The sequence below is a fragment of the Temnothorax americanus genome, unplaced genomic scaffold, assembly GCF_048541705.1.
Source record: "Temnothorax americanus isolate GAGA-0224 unplaced genomic scaffold, ASM4854170v1 Scaffold219, whole genome shotgun sequence".
Lineage (NCBI taxonomy): Eukaryota > Metazoa > Arthropoda > Insecta > Hymenoptera > Formicidae > Temnothorax > Temnothorax americanus.
Window position 1 is genome coordinate 61,024 of NW_027509359.1, and position 25,980 is coordinate 87,003.

The window sequence follows — 25,980 nt, forward strand, 5'->3', positions numbered from 1 at the left end:
TCTCAGGGGATTTTACCGGCAAAGATTAGCAGCGATGCACACGTATACAATATCGAGCCAGACACGATTTCTGACCGTCGACGTAACGTCGAGTGCGACACGCACTATTAAGCGCACTGAGACGCAAATTCCTTAAGCCAATTTACGTGACTAACTCGACTCACGATCTTATCCTCTTCGGTAACGACGGATAATGACAAAAAAAACGCGGTAAGCACCGAAGGTCACTATCCTCCGCACGGCGGGCGGAGGTCCGTCCTTTTCTTTTGTCGTCGAGACCAACTGTGCTGCTGTGGGTGCTACTACCCAGGGCGTTTTCGTTCCCCCGAGTGACGTAACCTATTAAAGAAGGAAGGAATAAAAAAAAGTTTGCTGAGCGAATCTTCGGGCCCCGTCGGCTGCGGGGCTCGATCATCAATCTTCATGGCAGACCGGAAGGTTTTTTAACGCGTTCGCGCGCGCGCTGCGTGAAACGCTTTTCTTATATAAGGGCGGCACGGCGGCGTTCCGAGATCCGTCGCAAGGGTATAGTATCATAATTATCGTTCGAACGGATCGGTGTGAACACGGACGGATTCACGAGTGGATATTAAAGTTAGATGGAGAATAACAAGTGAAAAATATGGGAAACACGTCTGTTGTTTACTGCAACACACGGAATTGCAGGCAGACAGGCAAAGAAAAGAAAGCATCGTAAAGAAAAACGAAATAGTCGTATAACTTTAATGAAGAACGAGAGAGATTAGCACTACGTGCGCATCAGAATTAGTAGCGACAAAGTTACCTTGAGACGCGGAACGTAATCTTTTAATTAAAGCGTCTCATTGTAAACGGGACTTTACGCCGCAAAGCAACTGCGGAGAGAGGTAGACGAGGAAAGATGCGGCTTCTCCCGAGTTCTCCTTTGCCCCATTATTATGCGATACTAAATTACCTGCCACGTGTCGCCGAGTTTGAAATTCCGTAACAATCGAAGGTATATCGCGTCAAGACACAAGTCATCGAAAAAATATGAACTTTATAAGGAAATAGCATAGAGAAACAAATCTTTTCGTAACATTATACGAAAGAAAATGTAATAAGCTATGATTTGAAATTTAGTTGTTTTTAACCCACTTAATTTTTAAAAGGAGCCTTATATTTCTCAAATTTGTATCTCTTTCGTCTCGTAAATATCATCGAACTGTATTTTATATTCGACGCGAACTATAAGTATTGGGATCGTAGTGTTAAGTATCGCGAAAAATAAAGAAGAGAGAGCCGAGAAGCTGCAAAAATGGGGGCGGCAGGCTAATCTTGAAGGACCTAAGTAAACCGCTTCTAATGGATCCTGTCACTGGGCTTCAGGTTGCCCGCGTTTTGTGTACTTCACTCTGGCGGACCGCGCAGTGACGTTAATAATGGGGGAATCTAGTGTGAAGGGGTGACAGAGTGTTGTGATAGCCGAGGAAACAACGGAAACTTCTGCGAGATTCTTGCGGGGGTTCTCGGTAAAATTAATGAGACCGTCAGAATGTCTCAAAGATAAGCGGCATTATCGGTGCCTTACTCCCCGATTTCCTTTATTATATTTTTCGACTTGTGCGTATATAAACATGTGTCGCCCAATAACATCAGAAAGTTTGCTAATAGCCTAATGTTTTAAAATAACGCTGATGTTGCATCGTTAATTTATATAAATGCAAAAATATCTTAATGGAGCGTTGCGAAAATGTGTCGATTAATCTTTCGACTTATTATCAAAACTTTACAGAGATAAACTTGACGTAGAAATTCGCAAGTATCGTAGAAAAAGCGACAAGCATGCCTTGATGCACATCAGGAAAAGCGCGCATAGCAATCAGAGTTTGCTTAAAGTTACGGAAATGTAGTATCGTTGCGCCTATGTCGAACCAAACTCGACGAGTTTCCGAAACTTCATGCTCTCAACGGTGGCGTCCCTCCTCAGGGATTTAAGTTTTTGTTCCAAATCCGCAAGAATTCTCAACAACTGATACATATGACAACCAGCGCAATCAAATGTAAATTAAGAAAATAACAAATATATCAATTATTTATTAATAGTAATTATTATATATAGATTTATTGAAATGTAATAAACGTGATGAAATGCGGGAAAATGGCGACAAAAGTAGAAATATGATTAACGAAATTAAGTATCTATTTTATTAAATAAATATATCATCATGCAATAGTATAAAATAAAAAGTTATCAATAGTATAAAATAAAAAATATATATCTTTTTATTCAGAATTTCGAAACGATTAATGGTGGGCTTAAGTCGTCTGTCGATTTATTTATCCGTATAGGCACTCGCTCAGCTTCTTAGGTTTTTTTAACAGATATTTATGACAATCAAAACATTTCTTGTGTGAGGCTGCTATCATTCCCTTTCACAGCTTCGACGTCGGCTTCAAACGACTGCCTGTATAGCTAGAATCCTCATCAACAAACTTCCCCGTCGTCGAATTACCGTCGATTCTAATAAGGCCCTCGTCCCCATTGACACGAGGTAGGCAAAGGCATCCGGGGCGTGGCCTGGAAGGAGCACTGCCTCGAGGTGCCTCGCTTCGGTAAAGGCATCGGCGTCGTGCCTCTTCGACGATTCATCCTGCCGTCGCGTCCCTTTGTAAAACGGCCGGATTATTGACGCTCCCCCCTCCCCTCCGGCCGCCTCATGACGTGAGGCAACATATATATCGCGCACATATCTTGAACTTGGGATCCACGGGAAGATGACGGGTGCAGATATATTCGATCGCGAATAAGGAATTCTATCGTTCCCTAATCCCATTCGATCGAGTGTTAACCCCTCGGCGCGAGCGCCGCGAGCGGACGCCGTTCCTTTCGCGAAGTAAGATCTGAGAGCTCATATCCTCTGTATTTTAGTGTTCCGATTTCGAGATGTATTCTCGATTGTAAAAATAATCACGAGTAAATATACCATATTCATGTATTATATATTTATAACTATGATTTTAATCATAAAAGATTATTTTAAGAAATTTTAAAACAAAAAGGTTTCTTTATATTTAGTATTCCTATATTTGTTTGACTAAAATTTGTTTCATTGAAACAACATATGCTTATACAAAATATTACTTTTTTAAATAAAAATTTTGTTGTTTTATTCGAAGAAAATTATATTATTTAATATGGAAAGAGAACACTATTATTTGAAGTAATATCTTTCAACCAAATAATATATTATTTGGTTAGAATGAATCTGTAAAATTAAACAATTTATTTATGTGAAAATGGTAAAAAATACGTCGAAAAATATTGCTTCATGCAAAAATTTGCTTATTTAGAACAATTATTACAATTTTTTGCCCAAATTCCGCCGGAACCACGGTGAGTGATAAGCACTTTCACTGGTAGGCGGCCGCGCGGCCTAATTACTCATCACCTGTGAAATCCGACTAGAAACTATATATGTAAGTATAAGAGCCCACGGCGTAAACGTCTATCACTCGCAGTCCTACACATAATTGAAATCCATCATTTGGGTTACTCGCGTAATGGATATGACAATCATTTATTATTAATTTAGTTATACATGTCTCTCCCGATCGCGACCGCCATATTATATAAATAAATAAATAATAAATAAATGTTTAAGTAAAACAAACTAATTATTTGTGGGAAGCAATACATTTCTTTCAAATATTTTCTATGAAGCATTGATACTGTTTGAATAAAACAATAGCATCATTGAAGCTAAAGAAAATATGTCTTTTGTTTCAAACAATTTTTTAATTTAAGACGAAGAGATATATTCGTTGAAAAATCAAACAATCGTAGTTATTGATTGAAACAGTAGTTTGTTTAGACCAGTCCAATCATCAAAAGACCCCGCACACTTCACAGGGAAAATTGGCCTTCCGTCGAATTTGCTGAAATTGTAGTATGATGTAGTTCATGCCGTCCTTATCAAAATTCATAATGAGACCGAGGTCAAAGAATGGAAAGTATTCGAGATACGAGAGGTCAAAGGTCAATAATAGTGCTTTATTCGAAAATTCTATTTTTTGTGTATATCCGCACGTGAGCAGTGTTGTTGGTGTGCGTATGTGCCATTCTGCATATGTATGTGTATTTTTATGTGAACGTAGCTTCGTAGATCGAGTCGTCGAGAATCGATTCGCTTTGTTATTTGAAGCCGAATCTCATTTCGCGGCGAGTTTTGCCTCTGCAGGCTACACCTACCGATTGTTTTCATTAGCTATCACCAATCTTGAAACTCTGCCATTGTGTCACACCGGAGAGTATACGAGATTAGATGGCAACATAACGTCAGTGAGGGTAATATGGCTACTCATGGTACGCATGCTTAAATAAAAATGAAACCTTTTTTCTACGGTGAACATGCTGGCCAAGTTTGATCTCGATCCGTGCACTAGTTTTGTAGGTGGCCATATTACGAACGCCATATTACTATTGCCATGTATCAAACCAGGCTACGCTCACACACACATACGTAGAATGGCACATACGCACACAACAATACTGCTCACATGCGGATATACACAAAGAATAGAATTTTCGAATAAGATATTAGGCACTATTAGTTGTTTTCCATTTACATCAAAACTCAGATAATTCTCACTTGTGATGTCATTCTGTCATTATTATTCATTAATTGCCAAAAAGGATAAAACGACGTCACAAGTGACAATTATCTGAGTTTTGATGTAAATAAAAAGCACCTATTATTAACCTTTAACCCCCCGTATCTCGGAAACTGTCCATTCTTTGATCTCGAGCCCAATATAACTTTTGATCAGGACGACATGAACTACATCATACTACAATTTCAGCAAATTCGACGGAAGAGGTCAATTTTCCCTGTGATGTGTGCGGGGTCCTTCGTTTGGATGCAATAAAATTTATTAAACTCAAAGAAATCATTTTCTCTGTGTATGTCTCACAAGAGATTCGAAACATTTAGACTTGAAGATCATCGAGATAATTAGAACTTTGTCGAAAAACGTGATGCCCCCACCCCTATTCGTAGTATATTTTTGCGCGCTAACAACCTGTCATATTTGACACGCAGATAGATCGTAAATAACTCAGTGCCATAACAATTCATCGTTTATGTTATCATACCTCCCTCCCTTCCTCTCCTTCTTTCTCTTTTTCCTGTTTCTTCTTTCACCCCTTCTCTCTCCCCTACCTTTCTCTCCCTCTCTCTTCCTTCTTCTTTTCTTCTTTCTCTTTTTCTTTCTGTCTGCTTCTCGTAGCATCCAAACATGAAAATTTCTCTGTCTGTGACGCCTAATAATGCCGCAACAGTTGAATGACCCAAGTGCAACAATTTCGTTGAATTGGTACTTAGGACTGGACAGACCGAGAGGTAGCGGAAAATGAAGGAAGTGGGAGAGGAGCAGGAGAAGGCGAAAGTGGAGAATGGAGAACAAAGCCGGAGGATATGCCTCACAGTCTCTGATCGAGCTATCAAATTGTCGCAGTGCGGTAGTGATGTAGGTAGAGGTGTAGTCAGCCAGTGGCGTGGCCAGGCTGACTAGTAGCGGGACGCGACTACTGTCAGCAGAGCGGAAAGAGCGAAAGAGAGGAACATCGAAAGGGGGTGGTTGACGGAGACGCGAAAGGTGGGGGTGACGTGAGTGGCTACCAGAGAATCGTCGCTTACGATCGCAGCTTGTTTCCGTCGAATCCTTCTCTCTCTAACTGCATTCCACGGTACTTTCTAACAATTCTATCCTTTTCTTTCTCTCTCTCTCTCTCTCGCACTCTTTCTCTTTCTCTTTAGCGCTCACCGCTTCCGTTGCACTCCTCCTTGGTGCACGCCACTCCCTCCCCTCGATCCCCATCTCTTTCCACATCCAGGTACTTCCTACATAAGCCTGCCTCCTTCTTGTCCTCTATTCCCTGTCGCTCTTTTCCCCAATCTCCACTCCATTCCTCTCCTTTCGAGCCTCCACTCGACTCCCAAATACTGCAATTTCAGCCTTGTCGCCACTACGGCACTTCAACTACGAAATGATAAATTCCTGGCCCGTCTGCCCTGCCTCGTCTCCCGTCTCGTTCCCTTCCTCCGCTCCTCCGCACCACACCGCGCCAGTCCTCGTTCCGCTGGCAACCACTTCGTGTTTCCAGCGCGGTTAAGCTCGTCTGCTCAATTGACTCGATTGACTAGATTGCTGCCTTCGTAACTGCGTTTCTTCGCCTCTATTGCGCTTCTGTAAAGACACTATTGTGACAGTAGTAGAACAGTGAAACAGTAGAATTATGTTTAAAGTTTTTGTTGCCCTCTAGAGTAGCACGATGATTAGGAGTTTTTAATGAACAATCGCCTTATCTATATATAAATCCTTTATTCCGACAACGTTTGAATAGTACATCTAATAACAATGAGTGTGTTTCTTCGTGACCTGCAGAACCACTCTCACAAGTACTTCCAACAGATTCACGAACGTCCGCTTAACTGAGAAAGAAGCTTCGCTTTAGTACTCTTACGGAAGATATACGCAAACTGCCGAAACTTCGACCTGCTCCGGTCGGCTTGTTCGACGAGTTTAATCGGCGGGATGCTCTAGCCCGATAGGCGAATTGAGGTTAAACGAGGCACGGTCTTTGAACGAACAGTTGGAACTTCCGAGAATAAACAGAAAATGGACCAAAGGTTCCCCTTTCGGATCGATTAACAAATATAGTTATGTATGCACACGTGATAAGGAGACAGAGCAAAGGCACGTAGATAAAAAAGAAGGGAATAGGGAGAGAGAGAGGGAGGGAGGGATAAAGGTATGGATGATATTGATGGTAAAGGTACAGACTGAGCTTTCGTGAGAATAGAGGAAGGAACATCTAATTACTGGCAGAAACATGGAATTCTCCGTAGTCGGCCGTTTTCCAGAAAGCCCATTAACCCATTTGCTCCTTGTTTGCTCGCAGCACTTTACGTCACCGATATGTCCTGAATTCGCACTCGTCGAATACGTGCCACGCTTAGCTATACATGTTATTGCTATGGAAACATATTAAGCCGGACATTCGGCCGTACTCGTATTTCGTGGCTCGGTTTCATTAGACTCGCGTGAAGCGTAAATATTTGTCGAATACTCAAGAAGCAATAAAATCTCTCTCATGCGGAAATAAAATAAAATCTTCCTCGTGCTTAAATAAATAATCGTGAACGCTTTAAACAAACAATGCTCATAAACTACTCTTAATTATGAATTGCGACAAGTAATTTATCATCATTTAGGAATGTTAGTAATACTAGAAAAATAGGATTTTTTATTTTATGCATTGTGTGGATTTAACTTTAATATATTTGACTCTAATATATTTAAATATTAATCGTTCTCATATATTTTGGAAGCTTTTATTTTTTAAATAAATTTTTGGATTCTTGATATGTTTTAAAAGCGTCTTTAAAATTTTTATCGTGAGAAGATTATTACTAGTGTAATAAATAATTGTCAGTCAGTCGTGGGCACAATTGATGCACGCTCTAACGAAGAAAAATGAAAGCATTAACTCGATCTTTATCTTGATACTGTGCCCCGTACTAATATCGTATTCCGAACGTAACTAGGTCCGTATAATGGTCACCGTCCAATCGATATTTTTCACGAGAGATAGTTACCATATACCTCTCTTTATATCATCGATACGAATTTCGGCATGTAAGAGCGCGCGCAAAGTTTTTTACGTGTCTGTATATTTCGCGGGATGGTAAGTTTCTGGAAAATTTAGTGAGTCCCTGTGAGACGACAAATCCACTTTTCACGCGTCAGGAAGACGGAAAAGTATCGCGCGCCGTTGGAAATCTGACTTTTGAAATTCCGTGAACGGTCTTGCCATAAATTCGGCGGAATGTGGCCTGATATATTTATAGATACTAGTATGTGGCTAACGTGTATGGGATTGCGCGAATCCGTATCACGTACTAAAGTTATTTTCATAACAAGTTTGCGTTCAATAAGTCAGACGTACATACATTCACGGTACGTTGCACCGCGATACTGCCAGGTTTCACCATACCAGCCTATTACATATTTTTATAGCAAAATATAGTAACAACTATCATACAATACGAATACGCATTAGAATGGGAGCCGGCAGAATTTTGCGTGATGGTGTTGAATATTTTCGTTCGCGATATAAACGTTTCTTCTAAAGACTAGAAGTCGACTTAAACCAGCCAAATAGGTGATTGTGTAGTCCGTGAGAGAATGATAATACAATCATCGTGCTATAAAGTTTAATATTTTAGGTTAATATTATTGTCTTGACGATTATAATGATCATTGCAATAGAGTAATAAATTATTTCCAGTTATATAGGCCGATGGGCGATGCACACGTCTTAGTTTTATCATTTCATACTCGCGAACTACAATTGTATTGAATTTAATACTTGAGCTCGATGCGACATGTCTTCTTATTTTTTCCTCAACGTACATCACGTTTGATGTTTTATACTTGACAATCTTCCTTTGCAATTTCTTTCGCTCTATCGAACACTTTGCCAGCTGTACCTTAACTTTCATCTAATATCTCTTAGTATCTTCGGCTTATTCCGATCAATTCCGTAATAAATATTGACATGGACTACAGCCATTTATAGGAAAGGACGTTGGCCACGGGGAGGAAGAGGATATTTTTTTTTTTTTATGCAAGAGGGATAGCGCGACAGCAGGGCGGCGGAGGACGAGCAAACAGAGAAGACCGGAGGGTGGTTTTATCAGGCCGCCTCCATCAATCTTCGGCAAAGGGATGACGCTAATACCCGCGAGAAAACGTCTTCGTGGTACCTTCAACCATAGAGCGTGCTGTATCCTGCATTAGAGGGCCGAGTATACCATTTGGAAAAAAAACACGGACCGATTTTCGGATTTGATACGCAAACGTGTGAATTTATACTCGACGAGCGAGAAGAAAATAAAATTATTGATTTTTACAAATTTATATCTGCGTAACTTTTGAAAAACAAGCTGTACGAATTGCAGCTTAAAGTAAACGTTCCAAATACAATTTTTAACTTGTATTTTTTTAAACCAAGATTGTTTAAGAAAAAGTTTTATATTATTTTATGTTTAAAGTTTCAACCTGAATATATTTATTCTTTCTCAAAAGCGAACGGTTTTTGCCTTTACGTTGCGCTCTTAAAAGGATGTGTCTCTATATTTACCTCCTACTACTTTTTAAATCCACGCATACGTTACATATCGATGCTCGTATATAAGTTTTATTCGCTACATGACGTTGCAATCGCGTAATTAGGATCGCGAGGCCAATGCAAGGGAAGAGGAAAACTTTATTCGGAGAATCATTTAAGCTTCGTTCCATGAAATTATAGGAATCCGTAGATGCTGCAATCGCGAAAGACGGGAACCGTAGAAAAATGGACTTTTCAACTTATTACTCCTAGAGGCATATTATCCCTGATTGCGCCGGCTCGAAGACCTCGTTCTGAAGGGGGTGAGGAGCAGAAGGAGAAGGAAGATGAGGAAAGGTACGGGGAAGGCAAGAGTCGCCTCGCGCGATTTATCAATTTCACGGGGGACGAAGAAACTTTTTAAATTACAACGCGCTGATCAGCCTCGTCTTTCTCTCATTTCCCTTATCTCCTGTCTTCCTCTGCCAGACGCGCCAACTTCCTTCCCGGTCTTCCTGCTCGGGTAATTTGCTCGACGACGCGTTGCGGAGGCAATAATTATTATGCACCGAATACCATTAATCTAATTTATTTGGTTAAGCGTTGGAAACCAACGACATCGTCGTGACCCGTACGTGCACCCGACGTAACATATCTGTGCACTTCATTTGCTTTCTAGTCGTACGAACGGCATAAAATATTTCACAAGACACACGCTGCGTGCGTTCTCGGAAGGCGCACTCGGAAAAATAGAGAACTATATATTAATGCAACGACACGAGGCGCTCTAGTGGAATCATATTTCGGTCTGTAGGAGGGATTTCCCGCTGTCGAAAGAAAAATCATAAATCGTGCGGGACAGTATACCATAAGCTCGCGGATTCATATCCCACGTGTTGTTACACATCCCGCGAATGCACGCGTGAGATTCGTATGTTGCACTTAAATTTTATCTAAACGATTTTCCCGAGGACTGTGTTTTGCGCCAGACAATATTTTATCCCTTGTCTCTTTGATTTCTTACATTTGCGTAGATTATTTTTAAGCTTCTTTGTTATCTGCATAATTAGGCAACAATCATCTTCTTAGGTAACCTCTTGATTGTCAATGCTTTTTTCTACATCTCGTCTAAGCCTCAAGATTCGAGACTCCGCTAATATATAAACCCATTTGAAACGGAGAACTAAATTTTTATTATATCGTTTTATCTCTGCGGGTTAATAATCAGAAATCCTTTATGTTCGCTCATAACTTGAAAGCTACTGCGAAAGCGGCTTTAAAATATATAACGTTAAAAAGTGGGCGATGTGTCTTATCTATCTGAATTTGTTGAACGTCACGAAGCTATAAAACTTAAATCCACAGAGCGTTCTTACGTTTATCGAAGGAGTCTCGTGCGAGTACACGCTTTCCCAATGCTACTTCACCAATTTCGTGACTAGGAAGTCGTCGTTTCGGAGAGAGTTCTGAACGTCATCGTCCTCGATCCGTCGTAAAGAAGTTTCCGAACGGTGCGCGTAATCGGGAGGATAGCCGGAGGAAGGGTTTTTCAAACAGGTATAGACGCGCGGTACCATTTACTGTGAAAGCCTTTGTTCGATTTCAAGTACCCGTTTCCTACGTCTTTTACGTAGCCCGGCTAGCCCGATACTTTTATCCCACGACGGCGGAAAAGGTGGAATCAGATAAGTGATTCCGCCATCGATGAGAAAGCTGCGTCAGACATCACTTCTGAGTTTAAAACCGCTAGCTCCAACGCGATCGTAAGGTTACATATAGATTATGTGAATATGCGAATATATTACCTATAAAGAGATTATAGAATCTATTAAAAATCTTTTTTAATAGTTAATTTATCATTGTCAAAGTTGTTGCGACAATCAACAACGTAATAAGTATAAAATTTAATCATATTCCAAAATATTCAAATTAATTAAAGTCCTGTGTGTTATCTTCGGAGCAACTCGACGTGATATCTTTCTGTCACATCTAGGAAATTAAATCAGTCTTGCAATAAATTGCTTGCCCAACACTAATTGCCATTAATTGATTTATTGTTAGAACGCTTAATTAAAACGGATTTTCTCTTAGTTTTGTTGAAATAATTTCCACGTCGTTTGTCAACTCGATGTTGAGAAAATTTGTATCTTTATACATGATGACGAAATGTCCCGGTTACTTTTGGTCCGGTCACGACGCTTTTCATGGCGCAGTTTTACAATATTTTCACGTTAGATTGCCTATTTCAACGGTATTGCAGTTTTTAATTATTCATACTTTCTCCGATGTGTTTGCCCGCACATAATAGCGCCTCGTTAAGCGTAACGTTTTACTCGCACAGAGCAAAATACGCGTGACGCTAAATGTTTATTTCAATATCACCCAGTGTGATCCGCTGTTATTTGCTTTGAATGGGTGGCTTATATTTTCTGGCGTGAAACGTGCCCGGTAGTAGGTTTCAAGGATCACGGAAACCACGAAGCTTGATTACATTTCGCTATATTTATGGCAGGATCCTCATTTTATTGAGAGAAATCTCTCTTACGCTGCACCTGACTCAAGAGAATAGGGTATATTTCTAAAATCTAGACGATTATTTTTCATTATTTGAAATTCCATAGAATGTTGTACTAGAATTGGCAATTTGAGCACTTACTAGTGGCAGTTAATCAACAAAAGTAGTGGTAATGTTTGAATGGTAGAAGGTTATAATGAATTTAATTGAGATTAACTATATATTAAACAAATGTAATTTTTGCCATATATATTCTCTAAATCTGATAGGATGGTTTCGCCACTAATATATCAGAGTGATTGCAATAGTCATTCCAAAAGAAAAAGGTTGTCACTCTAATCAAGAGACACGGTATAATAGTGTCTCGCGCCATTTTGAGTAAACGCGGGCACTCATAAGGTAAGAGTGAATTTTTCACTCAAATTTTTAAAGCAACTACTCTACCAAAGTGATACGATAGTGAATCACAAGTCACTGAAGATCAACTGATAAATGACTAACAGAGTGAAATTTTTCACTCAAAATTGTAGAGTAACATAATTCACTTCCATAGACACTGATCTTCATTTAAATGGAGTGCGATTCCACTCCAATTTATAGAGCGCAATTTTACTCTTTCTTAGAGAGTGACGAATTACTCAAAGTGCACAGGCTCAATTTTCACTTTTTATTACACTTGCATTTCACTCGTTTCGAGTGATATTTCACTTTTCGATTTTTAGAGAGTATATTGATTTGCAGACACTTTATTGTTATCCATTTATTAGAAAAATCATAGTCTCCGAAGACAAATTTTGATAGTTTGCTTTCAAGCGGTTATTTCGGAAACGTACTTCGTTAATATGTATTATACATGCGTCGTCGTACGGCGGCAAAATAAAAATGCTCCGCGTTTTTTCGCGTATCGAAGCGAACGAACAAAGGTGTACGCGCTATATAAAGCACACGGAAAAGGAAAAGGATAACAGTGGCGTAACGCATTATGTAGACGCATACGGATAAGAAAGGCTGAAGGAACCGGCATAGAGAGCAGCTCGCGTGTAAGGCGACATGGAAAACGCAAGAAGGAGAGAAGGGGTGAGGAAAACGGGAGGAGAAAAGAAAGACAAGGGGGTAGCGCGTCTAGATCCTATCCAGCTGGAGAGGATCAGGAAACGGAGAAAAAAGAAGGGACGGAGAAAAATTGGCTGCAGGTAACGGGATTAAGAGTGCTACTGCACGCCCGTTACTGGGATCATCCCGCAAGAAACTTTGCACTTGCCAACTTTTAATGCTGCGCCGCAGAATTTTATCCCGCGCCGGCCGCTTCTTCCTGTCTCTCCTTTTGGCATTTTCTTCCCCCTTTCCCTGCCTTTTCTCGCTCCCCCTCACCCCGCGCGTTCTTTTCGCGCATACTTCTCGGCTACTGGGGAATTTAGCTTAGAACGATTCTTGCTGCAAACTTTAGCCGTCGCGCGAGAGAGCGACTCCGACCTTTACAACGGCGCGGCGTGGGCGCGGTGCAAGTTCTTTCGGTGAATATCGATGCATCCTGTTTTTGCTCGGCGCCTGCGACCGTCGCGGATATTTTCAGATATTTCCTCCAAGTATTTTCTCGAAAGTGCTTTCGACGGGATACGAGGACGGCGAGAAAGAGGGTAAAAGTACTTTTGATAAGTGGCCGATTCGGAACTCTCGCGAGCAGACGCCCCGTCGCCAGCGATAAGGGGGAGGAAAGAAGAATATTTCGCGCATTGAGCCGATTTGAATGCCACGATTTGGATAAGGAGGGCGAGACGCTGTCAAAAAACTTTCTGCCGATTCTTCGCTTTAGGTAACGGCGCTTCTACATGCCCAGGATTTCGATCCAGGCACGGGCAAATTCGATTCTATATAATCTCGATCTCTCGGCCGTGGCGCTTTCTAAGCATCTCTCCAGAGAGTCAATCGACACCGGTTTCGACGTGTTCACGCATTCTCCTCTTCGTTTTCTCTCTTGACTTTGCCTTTAACTACGTCGACACCGATGTAGTTCTGAGATCAGACGAGAGAAGGACAAACGGAAAAAAAGGAAAGAAGAGACCGCGGTGGAAAGCGCGCGGTCGTGTCGATTCGAAAATACTGCAGCGATCTTGGAAATGAGGTCGATACCCACTTCCGTGCGTCCCGATATCTTCGATTCCGCCGACGATTTAGCTCCGTAATGGCTCCATCGAGTCCGAGAAAAACGAAAAGATATAACATATAACCGTGCAGGAAAGGAGTGAAATTGGAGAACCCTGCGGAATATCCAGCGATTCTATTAAAGCGAAATACGTGTCAGAGTTTTATTATTTATTCAGTTTGTGTGTATATATATATATATATATATATATATATACACAAGTAACTTTCAAGTAGAAAGATGTCTGCTGATTTTATTGCAACGCGTGAGAAACATCTATAAGTATGTATGAAAGAATTAGAGATTATCTGACAACTTCCTCGATGAATATAAACATAACGTGAATGTATCCTATTATACTTATAAGATTATAATTATTTTGTAATAAATACAAATAAACTATACATGAAAGCAATAATAAGTGAAGCAAGACTGACATAAATCTTACAATCAATTAGAGAAGATGGCATTTTCAATCGGGCTGGATCTTGGTAGCTTAAAGATATCTGTGTGAATTATACTTTTTCCAACTCATTGTCAGTAAATTGAGCGCCGATTATTTATCAATTTAAAAATAGTTATTTTTTATTAGTTATTTACTGTTTTAAATAAAAATAACATCTTTATAATTGGGCTGTTGAAAAAAAATTATATTGTATACATTATATATATTTTTTATGTAAACGTGTATTAATAACACCAAAACACAAAAATAAAAAAAAATTTTTGTAAACCTGTAAATTATTATTAATAATTTTATTGACGTAAAAATTCAAGTTTTGTCACGTGATCATGAAACGCCACGCGATTGGCGTACGGGCTCCGTGACGTCACAATGTTATATGGTCACGCCGCGAAGACTGAATACGATGTGTTTATAGAATTACAGCTCTCCAAAACGACAATTATTAATAAATTCGATTATTTCTCACACAGCAAGCATATCAAAAAGACGTCCAGAAGATATCCCGAAGATAATATTATCCTATCTCCTAAATATATCTTCGGGATATCTTCTGGACGTCTTTTTGATATGCGCATATGCTATGTGGGTTAGCCGAATTTCGACGGAGTAATATATGAAAAAGGCTTCGTGAAAGCAAATAGTAATAATTTGCCGCAAATTGACATGTTTACGATGCTAGAGTTTCTCAGAGATGACAATCGTTTCAATGCTCTAGAAATGTGCCAAAGCTTCATTGTAAGTATAATAATTACGTTTCAATGTGTAACTGCTCATTAACAAATAACATTACTATGAGATTTTTATCACAATAAATTATTTAAAGGAACTGATGTCGTGAGAGCTACGGAGATGCAGCTGTAGGTTATGTCCAACTAAGACGTGAAGGAGATCTCTCTGCATTGTGAAATGTCGAATATAGGCCTTTGCACAATGCCATCAGGCAACAGGCAATAAAAACAGGAAATAACCAAAAATACGTTAATTACAACCTAAATAATTCGAATGCTATAATTAATTGTGTTTCTGTTTAAATCTCCGCGTTATAAGGAAGCCCCTTTTTCGAGTCGTCAGTTCTCTTCGTTAGTAATTGCAGGAGAAGGAATGAAGTAGTCTGTATAGAGAGTTCGCTTACGTTTAATTGTACAGTTGTTTTTGCTGTCACAGATTGAGTCACAATGCCTTGGCGCAGTACAGTCTGCAGTAATATCGCAGAGGAGATATAACGCTCCTTATAATTATTTAGCGGACGTCGCGTAACGAGAGTATTTGCCTCGTGTGTTCACTGGGCGTGCTCGGAGCCGACTCGTTCTCCTTCTCCCGAATTCGGAGCTTAGATCGCTACCGCAATCGGCGCGTTCGGTATCGCCCGATCACTGCTGTCCTCTTGCGCCTATTTTCATAACCATCGCAGACTCATTCCCGAACATCCCGCTCGCCTCTCTCCGAAGGAGAGATAGAAAATGTGTTATAACAGCGCGACCCTTGTACGAGATCGAGTTATAGGATGAACTTAACTTACGTAGATCTACGATTTACAGATATATAACTTATAGATATATACTAGGAATTCAGTTTACACATACAACTTAAACCTAGGAGAAGATACTTATTAATCTATTTAATCTTGAAACGACACAAACGAATACAAAGGGGAACGGATTGGGCACGCCGCCCGCCGTGTAACTACTCACTTTTCTGAGATTCGTTATGAGAGATGGGTAAACGGCACAGTTTGGTGATGGGCCGCTTATAGATTCCCGAGACGGTTTTGACGTCTACCACCCGTACTCGTCCGTCTTGGTCCGGATACAACTTTTGTATCCGTCCCAGTTCCCACTTAGTAGGAGGTAGTAGCTCATTTCGCACAATTACACGCTCGTCTTTAGCTAAGTTAGCACAGCTCTGTCGCCACTTTGTTCTCTGCTGTAACGTATGCAAATAGTCTGTTGACCATACTTTCCAAAACCGTTCCTGTACAAGACGCACCCGCTGCCAACGATCGAGTCTTCCCTCAAATATATCCAGCATTGACTGTACCGGAACTGATATCAAAGGGCATCCAAACAAAAAATGACATGGAAAGAGAGAGGAAAAGTCATTGGGTTCATCAGACAAGGCAGCGATAGGCCGAGAATTCATGCAGGATTCTATAAACGTTAAAAGAGTAGTGAACTCTTCGACGGAAGGAGTGTGAGAGCCCATTATTCGTTTCAAGTGATGTTTTACGGACTTAACTCCCGCTTCCCACAGACCTCCGAAGTGCGGGGCGGAGGGAGGAATGAATTTCCAAATCACGTTGTCGGTAGCCAGATGGGCTTGTAGATTCGTATCGCTAGAGAGTACTTTGAAGGCTCTGGCCAGTTCACGGTCGGCTCCATGAAAATTGGTTCCGTTGTCGCTGTAAAGTACCGAAGGAAGACCACGCCGAGCCGAGAATCGTTTAAGGGTGGCTAGAAAGGCGCCGGACGAATAGTCATTTACCAACTCGAGATGAATTGCGCGAGTGGAGAGGCACACAAAAAGTGCAATGTACGCCTTATAGGTCCTTTGGCCGCGACCTACTTTGGGCATAATTTTAAATGGACCGGCATAATCAACCCCACAATGCTGGAAGGGGCGCGCCGGAGTTACTCGCGGTTTAGGTAGAGAACCCATCACTTGGGTTACGGGGTCTGCTCGTTGGCGAACACACACTACGCAATTTCGTATGAGGGACCTGACTAAATTTCGAGCAGTTATTATCCAAAATTGTTGTCTTATAGTTCGGAGCGTCAACTGCGTTCCTCCGTGGAGGCAGCGTTTATGGGCTTGCTCCGCTATGAGGTCCGAGATTCGGTGTCGAGGTAAAATGATGGGGTGTCTTTCTTCGAACGAGAAAGGCGCGTGTTCTAAGCGCCCGCCTACTCGTAATAGTCCGTCCGAATCAATGAACGGAGTCAAACCTTTCAAACGACTGGATTGCGGTAGGGGCTTTGACAACTTAAGCGTTTTAATCTCTTCGGCGAAATATAGATCCTGGACCTTGGCTATCCAAAGGGAACGAGCTCGCCTAATGGCGTTAGCTAGTGAGATTGTTTCGCTTTTCGGGACGGCGCTCGAAGCGCCTACACGTTTTCTGAGGTTATAAGAAAATATCATGCAGTAAGCTGTTATTCGAAGAAGGCGTGGCCACGAAGAGATTTCCGTCGGTAGGTCCCATTCGAGAGACTCGCGTTTTACTGTTAGAACTTGAACGCTCTTTCTTTCCGGGATAGTCTCTGCCGGCATCGCAGGATTATGCTCCGGCCACGAAGTAGAGTGTTGGCTGAGCCAAGGGGGTCCCTTCCACCAAAGCAGCCTTCCTCTGAGAGTAGTAGCTTCTACTCCTCTGGAGGCGCAATCAGCAGGGTTCAATTTTGAATTGACGTATCCCCATTTAGCGAGAGGTAATCGCGTTTGTATATCAGACACTCGATTTGCGACGAATGTTTTCCAGAGGGACGGGTGCTGTCGCAGCCAGGCAAGAATGTTCTGAGAGTCCGACCAGCAATACACCGGCACGGATAGCAATTTAAGAGCAACTTGTACGAATTTAACGAGTCGAGCGAGCAGTGCAGCAGCGCAGAGTTCCAGTCTGGGGATGCTAACAGTTTTAATAGGTGCAACTTTGGTTTTACAAATCAGTAGAGTTACGTCAAATTGATCCATGGAGGTTATTACTCTAATGTAAACTACAGCAGCATACGCTCGGCTGGAAGCGTCTGAGAATCCGTGTAGTTCAAGACCTAAAACTTCTGGGCCCTGCGTAGTCCACCGAGGGATCGAGATCTCTCGTAGCTGCTGTAAGCCGCTGTAATATGTATCCCACCACTCTAATAGGTCGGTGGGCAAGGGTGTATCCCAATCGAGTCTTCGCATCCACAGCTCCTGAAGAAAGATTTTTGCGGAAACTACCACGGAAGCGATCAAGCCTAATGGGTCAAAAATGCGAGAAATAATTGACAACACTGATTGTTTCGAAGCCTCTTTAGGCTTGCAAAACTTGAAGGAGAATGAAAAGGAGTCGTTGGAAGGATTCCAAGACAAGCCTAACGCCTTAAGAGAAGCGTTTTCTTGAAAGGACACACTAGAGAGATCCAGACGTTCACTTATAGGCACATCAGCGAGAAGCTCCTCATGGCTAGACGCCCATTTTTTCATCTGGAAGCCTCCTAATTTCAATAAATTATTTAATTGATTGCGCATTTCAAGTATTTGAGATTGTTCGTACGCTCCAAACAGCGCGTCGTCGACGTACGTGCTCTCCTCGAGTACCAACACAGCTAGTGGGAACCTTGCCCCTTCGTCAATACATAACTGTTTCAAAGAGCGTTTGGCTAGATAAGGTGATGGTTTCTGTCCGTAAGTAACGGTGAGTAACCTGCAATGCACTATTGGGCCATTAGGACAGGGGCGCCATACTATCCTCTGATAATCGGTATCAGAGGGATGGACTAATATTTGCCGGAACATTTTGGCAATGTCGGCAATAAATACGTATCGATGTGTTCTCCAACGTAAGAGTATAGAAGTAAGATCCTCTTGTAACTTAGGACCTGCTAGGAGTTGGTCATTTAAAGAAAACCCGACGTTAGTAGGGCTGGAAGCGTTAAACACAACTCACAGCGGGGTTGAACTGTTAGCTTCGCGAAGAACAGGATGGTGGGGCATGTAGAACGTCGAACTTCCATTTTGGTCTGAAGGCGTGATTCGAGACATGTGCCCAAGTTGCTCATATTCATTTAAGAAACGATTGTAGGCCTCATGCAAGGCAGGGTCTCTCGACAGACGATTTTCTAGACGAATCAGAGATTTAACTGCAATCTGCAAAGAGTTCCCGAATTCAGTTACAGCATCCCCTTTAAAGGGCAGTCGGACTACATATCGCCCATCGGGTCGTCGATAGTGGCTTGACACGAAAAGATTTTCGCAATATTCTTCTTCTTTAGTGAGCGGTCGCGTAAAGGGAATTTCCTCTAACTCCCAGAATTTGCGAAGTTTGTCGTCCACCGAAGGAGACACCGTGGCGTGCAGACTAGTAGTCTTGTCCACATTCCTAATGGAACTGTAAGGACCGAATATGACCCAGCCGAAGATGGTTCTCTGGGCGACTGGTTCTGTTTCAGAACCTTTGCGTAACCCCTCTAATAGGATAGAACCGTAGATATCCGCGCCTATCAATAAGTCAATACGGTCTTGGTTAGATGGATCCGCATCCGCTAATTGCAAATCTCGCAAGTGAGGGAATAGCTCGTGGTCGACCTTTGGCATTTGCTTATACGACGTAAGAGTAGGCAAAATGAGAGCTCGGGTATTAACATGATAAAACTCGGAACTGCAAGGGCTTAATGTAATGAATGTACGATAATTGGAGACATTAGAACACCGACCTCCTAATCCCGTGACGCGAACTTTAGTTTTCTGGCGCTTAGAATGCAAAGCCTGTGCTGCCCTTTCCGTTATAAAGGTGGCTTCGGAACCCGTATCTATTAGCGCCCGTATCCGTAGCGCACGACCTTCAGTCGTCCTAACTAAGACTCTGGCCGTGGCGAGTAAGACTGGAGTTGTGATTGGATTGGAGACTCTTTCAATCTGCACCTTTAATGCCACCGTGGAGTTCGGCTCACTTACCGGAACGTCAGACTTAGAATCATTAGCTTTCGAAGTTTCCAATTCCTTCGAAGAATTAGGCTCGTTTCCGTAGTGTAGAAGCGAGTGGTGTTTCCCTTGGCAGTGAGTGCATCGCTTCTGTGAAGGGCAGGTACTTGGAAAGTGTCCCCTTCCGAGACAATTATAGCAACAGCGCTGTGTCTTTACAAGATTTTTCCGCTGATCTACGGAGAAAGATTTAAATTTACTACACTGATACAAATCATGAGGTTCTTGACAAGCCATACATTTGTGAGAGACGTTTGAGACGAGAGACTTCGTGGTTCCTGTACGGGGATTTTTACTATTAGAATCGTTTCTGACGTCGGAGATGGCTTCGAGCGCACGCATTTTTCCGACTAAAAATTCACTTAATGTTGAATAAAGCGGGGGATTATTTGCACTTCCTAACTGTAGTTCCCATTCCCGCAAAGTACGAGAATCTAATTTACGCACCGTTATTGCAACCACAAAGTCATCGTCCACTCGGCGACCAATATTTCGCAAGGCATGCAAGGAATCATTAATCGTATCGTAAACACGCTTTAGTTCCGAAGCTGATTCGGATTTCATTGAAGGCAAATCTAGAATCGAATTTAAATGAGCTGTTACTATCGCACGCAGATTGTCGTATCGCCTTTGTAATTCGGACCACGCGGTTCTATAATTTGCGTCCGTTATCGAAATATTTTTTATCACGAGCGCAGCCTCTGCCGTCAAGCTAGCCTTTAGATAGTGTAAACGTTGTACGTTAGAGAGGTTCTCGTTTGACGCGACCAATGACTCGAATAAATCTCGAAAATTCGTCCATTCGGTATATTGACCCGAAAACTTAGGGAGATTAATACGTGGCAACGGTATAGCGACAGGATTGCTTTCGCTTATAGTAGAAGAATGAATATTATGACTATAAGTCGTTACGGGTTTTTCCATTTCGTCTAAGGCCTGAGCCAGGAAGTCCGCCGCTTCTAGGTAAGTATCTTCCGCAGCGGAGAATTCGTCCTCCACGAAGTAGGGGAGAGCGGTCCGTTGCTCCGTAGTTGCAGCAGTCTTGATCTCGGCGTTTAGAGTTTGGCATTGTGTCCAACGCTCCTTCAAGATAACCAGCCGGCTTCTTGTGACGGCGGGAGTACGTAGCTTCATCGCCATCTTCTTGTAATTTTCAATAGTCCGTTCGATAGAACGGATAACATCTTGTTGTTCGGCCAGGAGTCGCTCCATATTTGATATGTGTGTGAATTGAGTACTTCAGCCAGTTGTGACACCAGAAGATATGAGAGTTACTGTTATTGTAAGAGGAGGAATTCGGAGACTCCAAGAGCGTAACAGCAGAAAAAATGTTTATGTGTTAGTCCTTGGCGAACGAGCTGACGTGGCCCAGAACATTCCTCGAGCTTTGAACTCGGCTAACTTGCGAACGACTCGAATTTTAAGTCTTCAGGATTCACGGAGGCCGGTCTGAATCCTCGAAGGACCAAATGTTTCTGTTTGAATCTCCGCGTTATAAGGAAGCCCCTTTTTCGAGTCGTCAGTTCTCTTCGTTAGTAATTGCAGGAGAAGGAATGAAGTAGTCTGTATAGAGAGTTCGCTTACGTTTAATTGTACAGTTGTTTTTGCTGTCACAGATTGAGTCACAATGCCTTGGCGCAGTACAGTCTGCAGTAATATCGCAGAGGAGATATAACGCTCCTTATAATTATTTAGCGGACGTCGCGTAACGAGAGTATTTGCCTCGTGTGTTCACTGGGCGTGCTCGGAGCCGACTCGTTCTCCTTCTCCCGAATTCGGAGCTTAGATCGCTACCGCAATCGGCGCGTTCGGTATCGCCCGATCACTGCTGTCCTCTTGCGCCTATTTTCATAACCATCGCAGACTCATTCCCGAACAAATTGGCAACAGGCAATATAGGCACAGAATTTTCAACGTGACGGAAACTCTATGTCTATTGCCTGTGTAACTGTTTATTCTGCATTTATACATGATTTATTCTGATTTCTATTCCCTGTTCCTATTGCCTGTTGCCTGGCATTGCGCAAGGGCCTTTGCCCTGAAAATAAGGTTCGGAGCATGGTCTTCACAACAAAAGAAGTTCGATTTGCTGTTTTTGAGATTGTCTCTCCGAACGGCATTAATAAACCACTTTTGACGAAGTTTCACGTCTTGTGGCAATGTCGCGAACACTTTATTTGGTGTACTTTTGGTTGTACTACCACAGAGAGGGACAAAACACGTCCTACACGTTTTAATTATTACCATTTCTATTAAAAGATCGAAATCTCAATAGATATCGTATACGGCATATAACATTGTGATGCCACAGACTGCTCGGGTAACTTCGAGCGTGATCGACGCGTCATCGGCTATGTGAGTTTGAAGTAATATTTTATAAAACCTATATATCTCCTACGAAAAAAAAAATTTTTTTTTTATAAAACGTGCCCAATTAATTATATATATAAAAACCTTGGTATAAAAAACCTTGACATGAAATAAATCGTAGAAAAATATAAAAGAATTTTTTGCATAATTTTTTCCTTACATTTTCGCGTATGAAAGTAAAACATTAAAATGTTCCACTTAAGCTTTGTTTATTTCATCATGCTGTTACTATATCGTGAAAGATACAAAATATTTTACGAACAATTTTCTTACCAATTATTCGTTAGACTATTTTAATAAAAGTTCTACGCGATTGCCTTCAATAAAGATATTCGCGTATTTATATTTGCATTTATGGTTTCGACGAGACTGCACCGAATACTTTGAAACACCACTGTGGCACGCGTGCGCACGCGACAGATAATGTGTCGTATAATCTTTAGACAGACCATCCGAAAAAGTACAATCCCGTCGTAAGTACGACAAAATGCCAACGGGAGGACTTTGTACGGTCCCATGCAAGTTTACAATAAGCGTCGCTTACGAGCCACGAAAACGGACGACGTGAACCGTTTCGCGGCCATAATCCGAGGGGCGGGCCGGTATACGATCCTAGATAGGCTCCCCGGCCTTCTTACGATCCCCCGGTCTATATGGGCGCGGGATCTAAACAACCTCGCTCGAGATCCTGGCCTCCTACGCAATAAAGCCCCGGCTTTTGGTAGCTTTGCCTTTTACCTTGTCCGCGTCCCGCGGGTAAAAAGCCACCGACTATTTCATCCAGCTGCGTTTTTTTTTTACGTGCCACGGCGGGTCATCGTCGAAATCTCGACTCGTTACGGTCCTATCTCTATTCTTTACGCTCCGTCCCTATACCGAGGAATGTATACAAAGAGCGCAAAGTTGCTCGAAACGATAATGATTTCGGTGTGCTAGGCTTATCGGTTTCCTTCTTATTACCGCGAGACGGAAATTTTATATGGAGGGAAACTATTGTGACCGAGGAAAGTAATAGGTTTCATAATAAACGAAAGGCGAAGGAAAACTCTTTGAAAATGGAAACGGTTCTGTCACAGTTAACATATTGAACAAAAGTTCTTAGGCAAGACTTTCAACTATGTAAAAGTCGATAGAGGTAAAGGCTTATTATAGTAGCGTATATACGTAAGTAGTCATATTTTCTGTCGCACATTCTCGTTCGTAATTTTACAGTTATAAGTTAATAATTGAAATGTTAAATATATAAAGAGACAATCAAATATAATTTATATTAAATTGAAAATTGATATAAATAACTCCTCTCTTTTAAAGTGACTGTAGCAATCATTCTAATCTAGTCTATTATTAGTGGCAAAACCATTGCACTCTATGTGATTTAGAGAGTAAGTTTTCACCAACTGCAAAAAAGGATAAATCCGTCTCTACCGAGGAATGTACATGAGCGCGTTTAAAGTAAATTCCCTCTATACCTATGGGGGCGGCGACATAACAAGCTCAGAGCAGAGGGCAGCACCGAAATTTGGGACATATGTCATAATGTTATTTACGTTTAATGAGTTGAGAGGTTTGGAGAATAATGATTGTGCAGATTGATACAAAAATTAAGAATGGATTTTTCTAATATTCACACAGCTTTTCTTGTTAATATGCTCGGTGACAGCTCCGTGTGTCCCCAATTTCGCTAGCGCCCCTAGCGGCTAAGAGTAGCACGCGCCGTCCCCATACGTACTCATTTAGCAAGACTATATAGCTCCCTAAAGAATCGTCCTGTTCCATTTTGCACAGTTTTTGTCGAATGGATATTCAATGGAAAACTGGTCGCGCGCACGATTGCGGCCCTTTTCTAGCGACTGATTTTCTCGAGCGTGCTGCGTTAGCCGTCGGAATGAGATTTATTATTCTCGAAAAACGCCGACGCAAACGAGATCGGGTGGGCGGGTGCGGACGCGCGTTTATCTCGGCGCGGTTTATCCGCAGATATTTATTCCATCCTAGCAATTTCTTTGCCTATTGTGGATGCATGCAGCCCATGCAGGTACGGTGTACGATATTAACACGGTGTAGGTGGTATCTTCGCGCGAGAGCGTAAATCTCTCTCACCGCGACCAGGGCCGCGCGCCGGCATTGAACTTACGGCCTGTAAGTCACGCGCGCATGTAACAAGAACACAAAGGTATTAATCCATCAAACTGTCTCGAGAATTCGCCTGGTGCGTTTCACGCACGCATACCTCGCTTCCGCTCGTGATGCCCGCACGCACGTCCGTTCCGGGTTCTCCGCCGTGACATTCGCGCGTCGCGCGTCCCGTGACATCGCCCGTTTCCTCCTGGATAGAGGAGGGTCGCATCCACTGGTGGATGCGGGCAAGATCGATCGATCGAACGGGGGAAGTAGTACTGACGCTTGCTACTTGACCGTTCCGTCCGCGTTTGTCATCCCTGCCAAGTGGAGTACCCCTGATATTAACTCGACACGCGCGTAGTTTCCACCCGAAGCACGAGGGAAGGTCTTACGCTCGGATTTTATTGATTGATGCAATTACGGCTACGTCTACGGTCTACGTGCTGCAGTCTCACGTACAGGGTGATGTGCAACATCCGTATGGAGCAAGGTTTTACTCGAATTTAATAATAAGACAAATAAGACGTGAACTCTTAACACAATTTAATTGATGAACACAACCACGCTAATTTCATTTTTGCTAGTTCAATTATTTTTATATTTTTTCTGCAATATATAAACACACACACAAACGTATATATATTTATACAATAATGATAAATAAATAAAAGGGATTAAAAGATGATTGGATTTTTAAATTGAAATCTCTCCAACAATAGTAAGTTTCACGACGTTTAATTTTCTTGCTTATTGAAAACAGTTTTCTTTATGTCTAATTGTATTGTCCTTTGTCATATAAAATTTTGTCATTACCATAAGACCATTTTCTAATTTTCATGGCAAACGTTTCTTTTTTTACAGCTCTCTTTTTACAACGTTTTCAAAAATATTTTGTACATTATTCTCAATTAGTGTCTTTGAAAGAGATTAAGACTAATAAAAAAGAATTATTATTCGATTAGCTCGATCCGCTTCAAGCAAACTTTACGCAAATCCGTTCCTTAGTTCAGACATCATAGAACGCAAAGCTATTTTTTATAGCGTTACGATTCTCGTATCTTTTATAAATATTATTTTTATCGCGATATAAGGCCTTTAAAATTTTCCTGGTTTTTCCCCAAATGGTATCTAGGGAAAGATGCCATTTCCAAAATCGTTTTGCGGGATCGTTTGTCGTGGTCGCGCCCCGGATCGTATATTAGATCGGGGTAGGTTCGATCGTTTTTTATCGCCCAAAAAGGAAGCGGAAAAAATCGCTCGGGCCCGTTTTCCCTCGTTTTTTTATTTTAAAAAACATCGGGAAAAAAATGGCGTTTTTCCAAAGGTTTATTTGGAATTATCGCGCCATATGAAACGACCAAAAACCCTTTCTTGATCTCGCACACTTATACAAGCGGAGGGGGACCCTAAGTACAATTCCCCCCGCCCATGTATCCCCGGGAAAGAAAGAACAGAGATCTGTTTTTACCGGGAAATTTCGCGCCCCCGGGGTTTTCGGTTTGAAAAAGCGGGGCCATTTCTCCCCCTTCGTTTACTTTTTTCGCGAGACCGGGGAA

General features: G+C 41.8%; 2 protein-coding genes across 2 annotated transcripts; both read right to left on the reverse strand.

Annotated features, from left to right (window-relative positions):
- Positions 1-17,315: 17,315 nt before the first annotated feature.
- LOC143898009 (uncharacterized) lies at positions 17,316-18,748 on the reverse strand. Its single transcript, XM_077407013.1, has 2 exons — positions 17,477-18,748; positions 17,316-17,372 (listed from the first exon to the last, which is right to left on the reverse strand). Exons 1-2 carry the CDS (start codon positions 18,746-18,748, stop codon positions 17,316-17,318), a joined length of 1,329 nt encoding a protein of 442 aa, XP_077263139.1.
- Positions 18,749-18,895: 147 nt separating this feature from the next.
- LOC143898010 (uncharacterized) lies at positions 18,896-21,145 on the reverse strand. The gene has a single exon (XM_077407014.1). The coding sequence runs from the start codon at positions 21,143-21,145 to the stop codon at positions 18,896-18,898; it is 2,250 nt and encodes a 749-aa protein (XP_077263140.1).
- Positions 21,146-25,980: the final 4,835 nt, after the last annotated feature.

Bases quoted from the DNA above. Each gene is read 5' to 3' on its own strand.
- LOC143898010 (XM_077407014.1), bottom strand. From the start codon at position 21,145: ATGGAGCGACTCCTGGCCGAACAACAAGATGTTATCCGTTCTATCGAA.
- LOC143898009 (XM_077407013.1), bottom strand. From the start codon at position 18,748: ATGTTCCGGCAAATATTAGTCCATCCCTCTGATACCGATTATCAGAGG. The intron at 17,373-17,476 runs GTAAAACGCGAG...TTATAACCTCAG, and splicing joins AGAGCGTTCAAGTTCTAACA to AAAACGTGTAGGCGCTTCGA.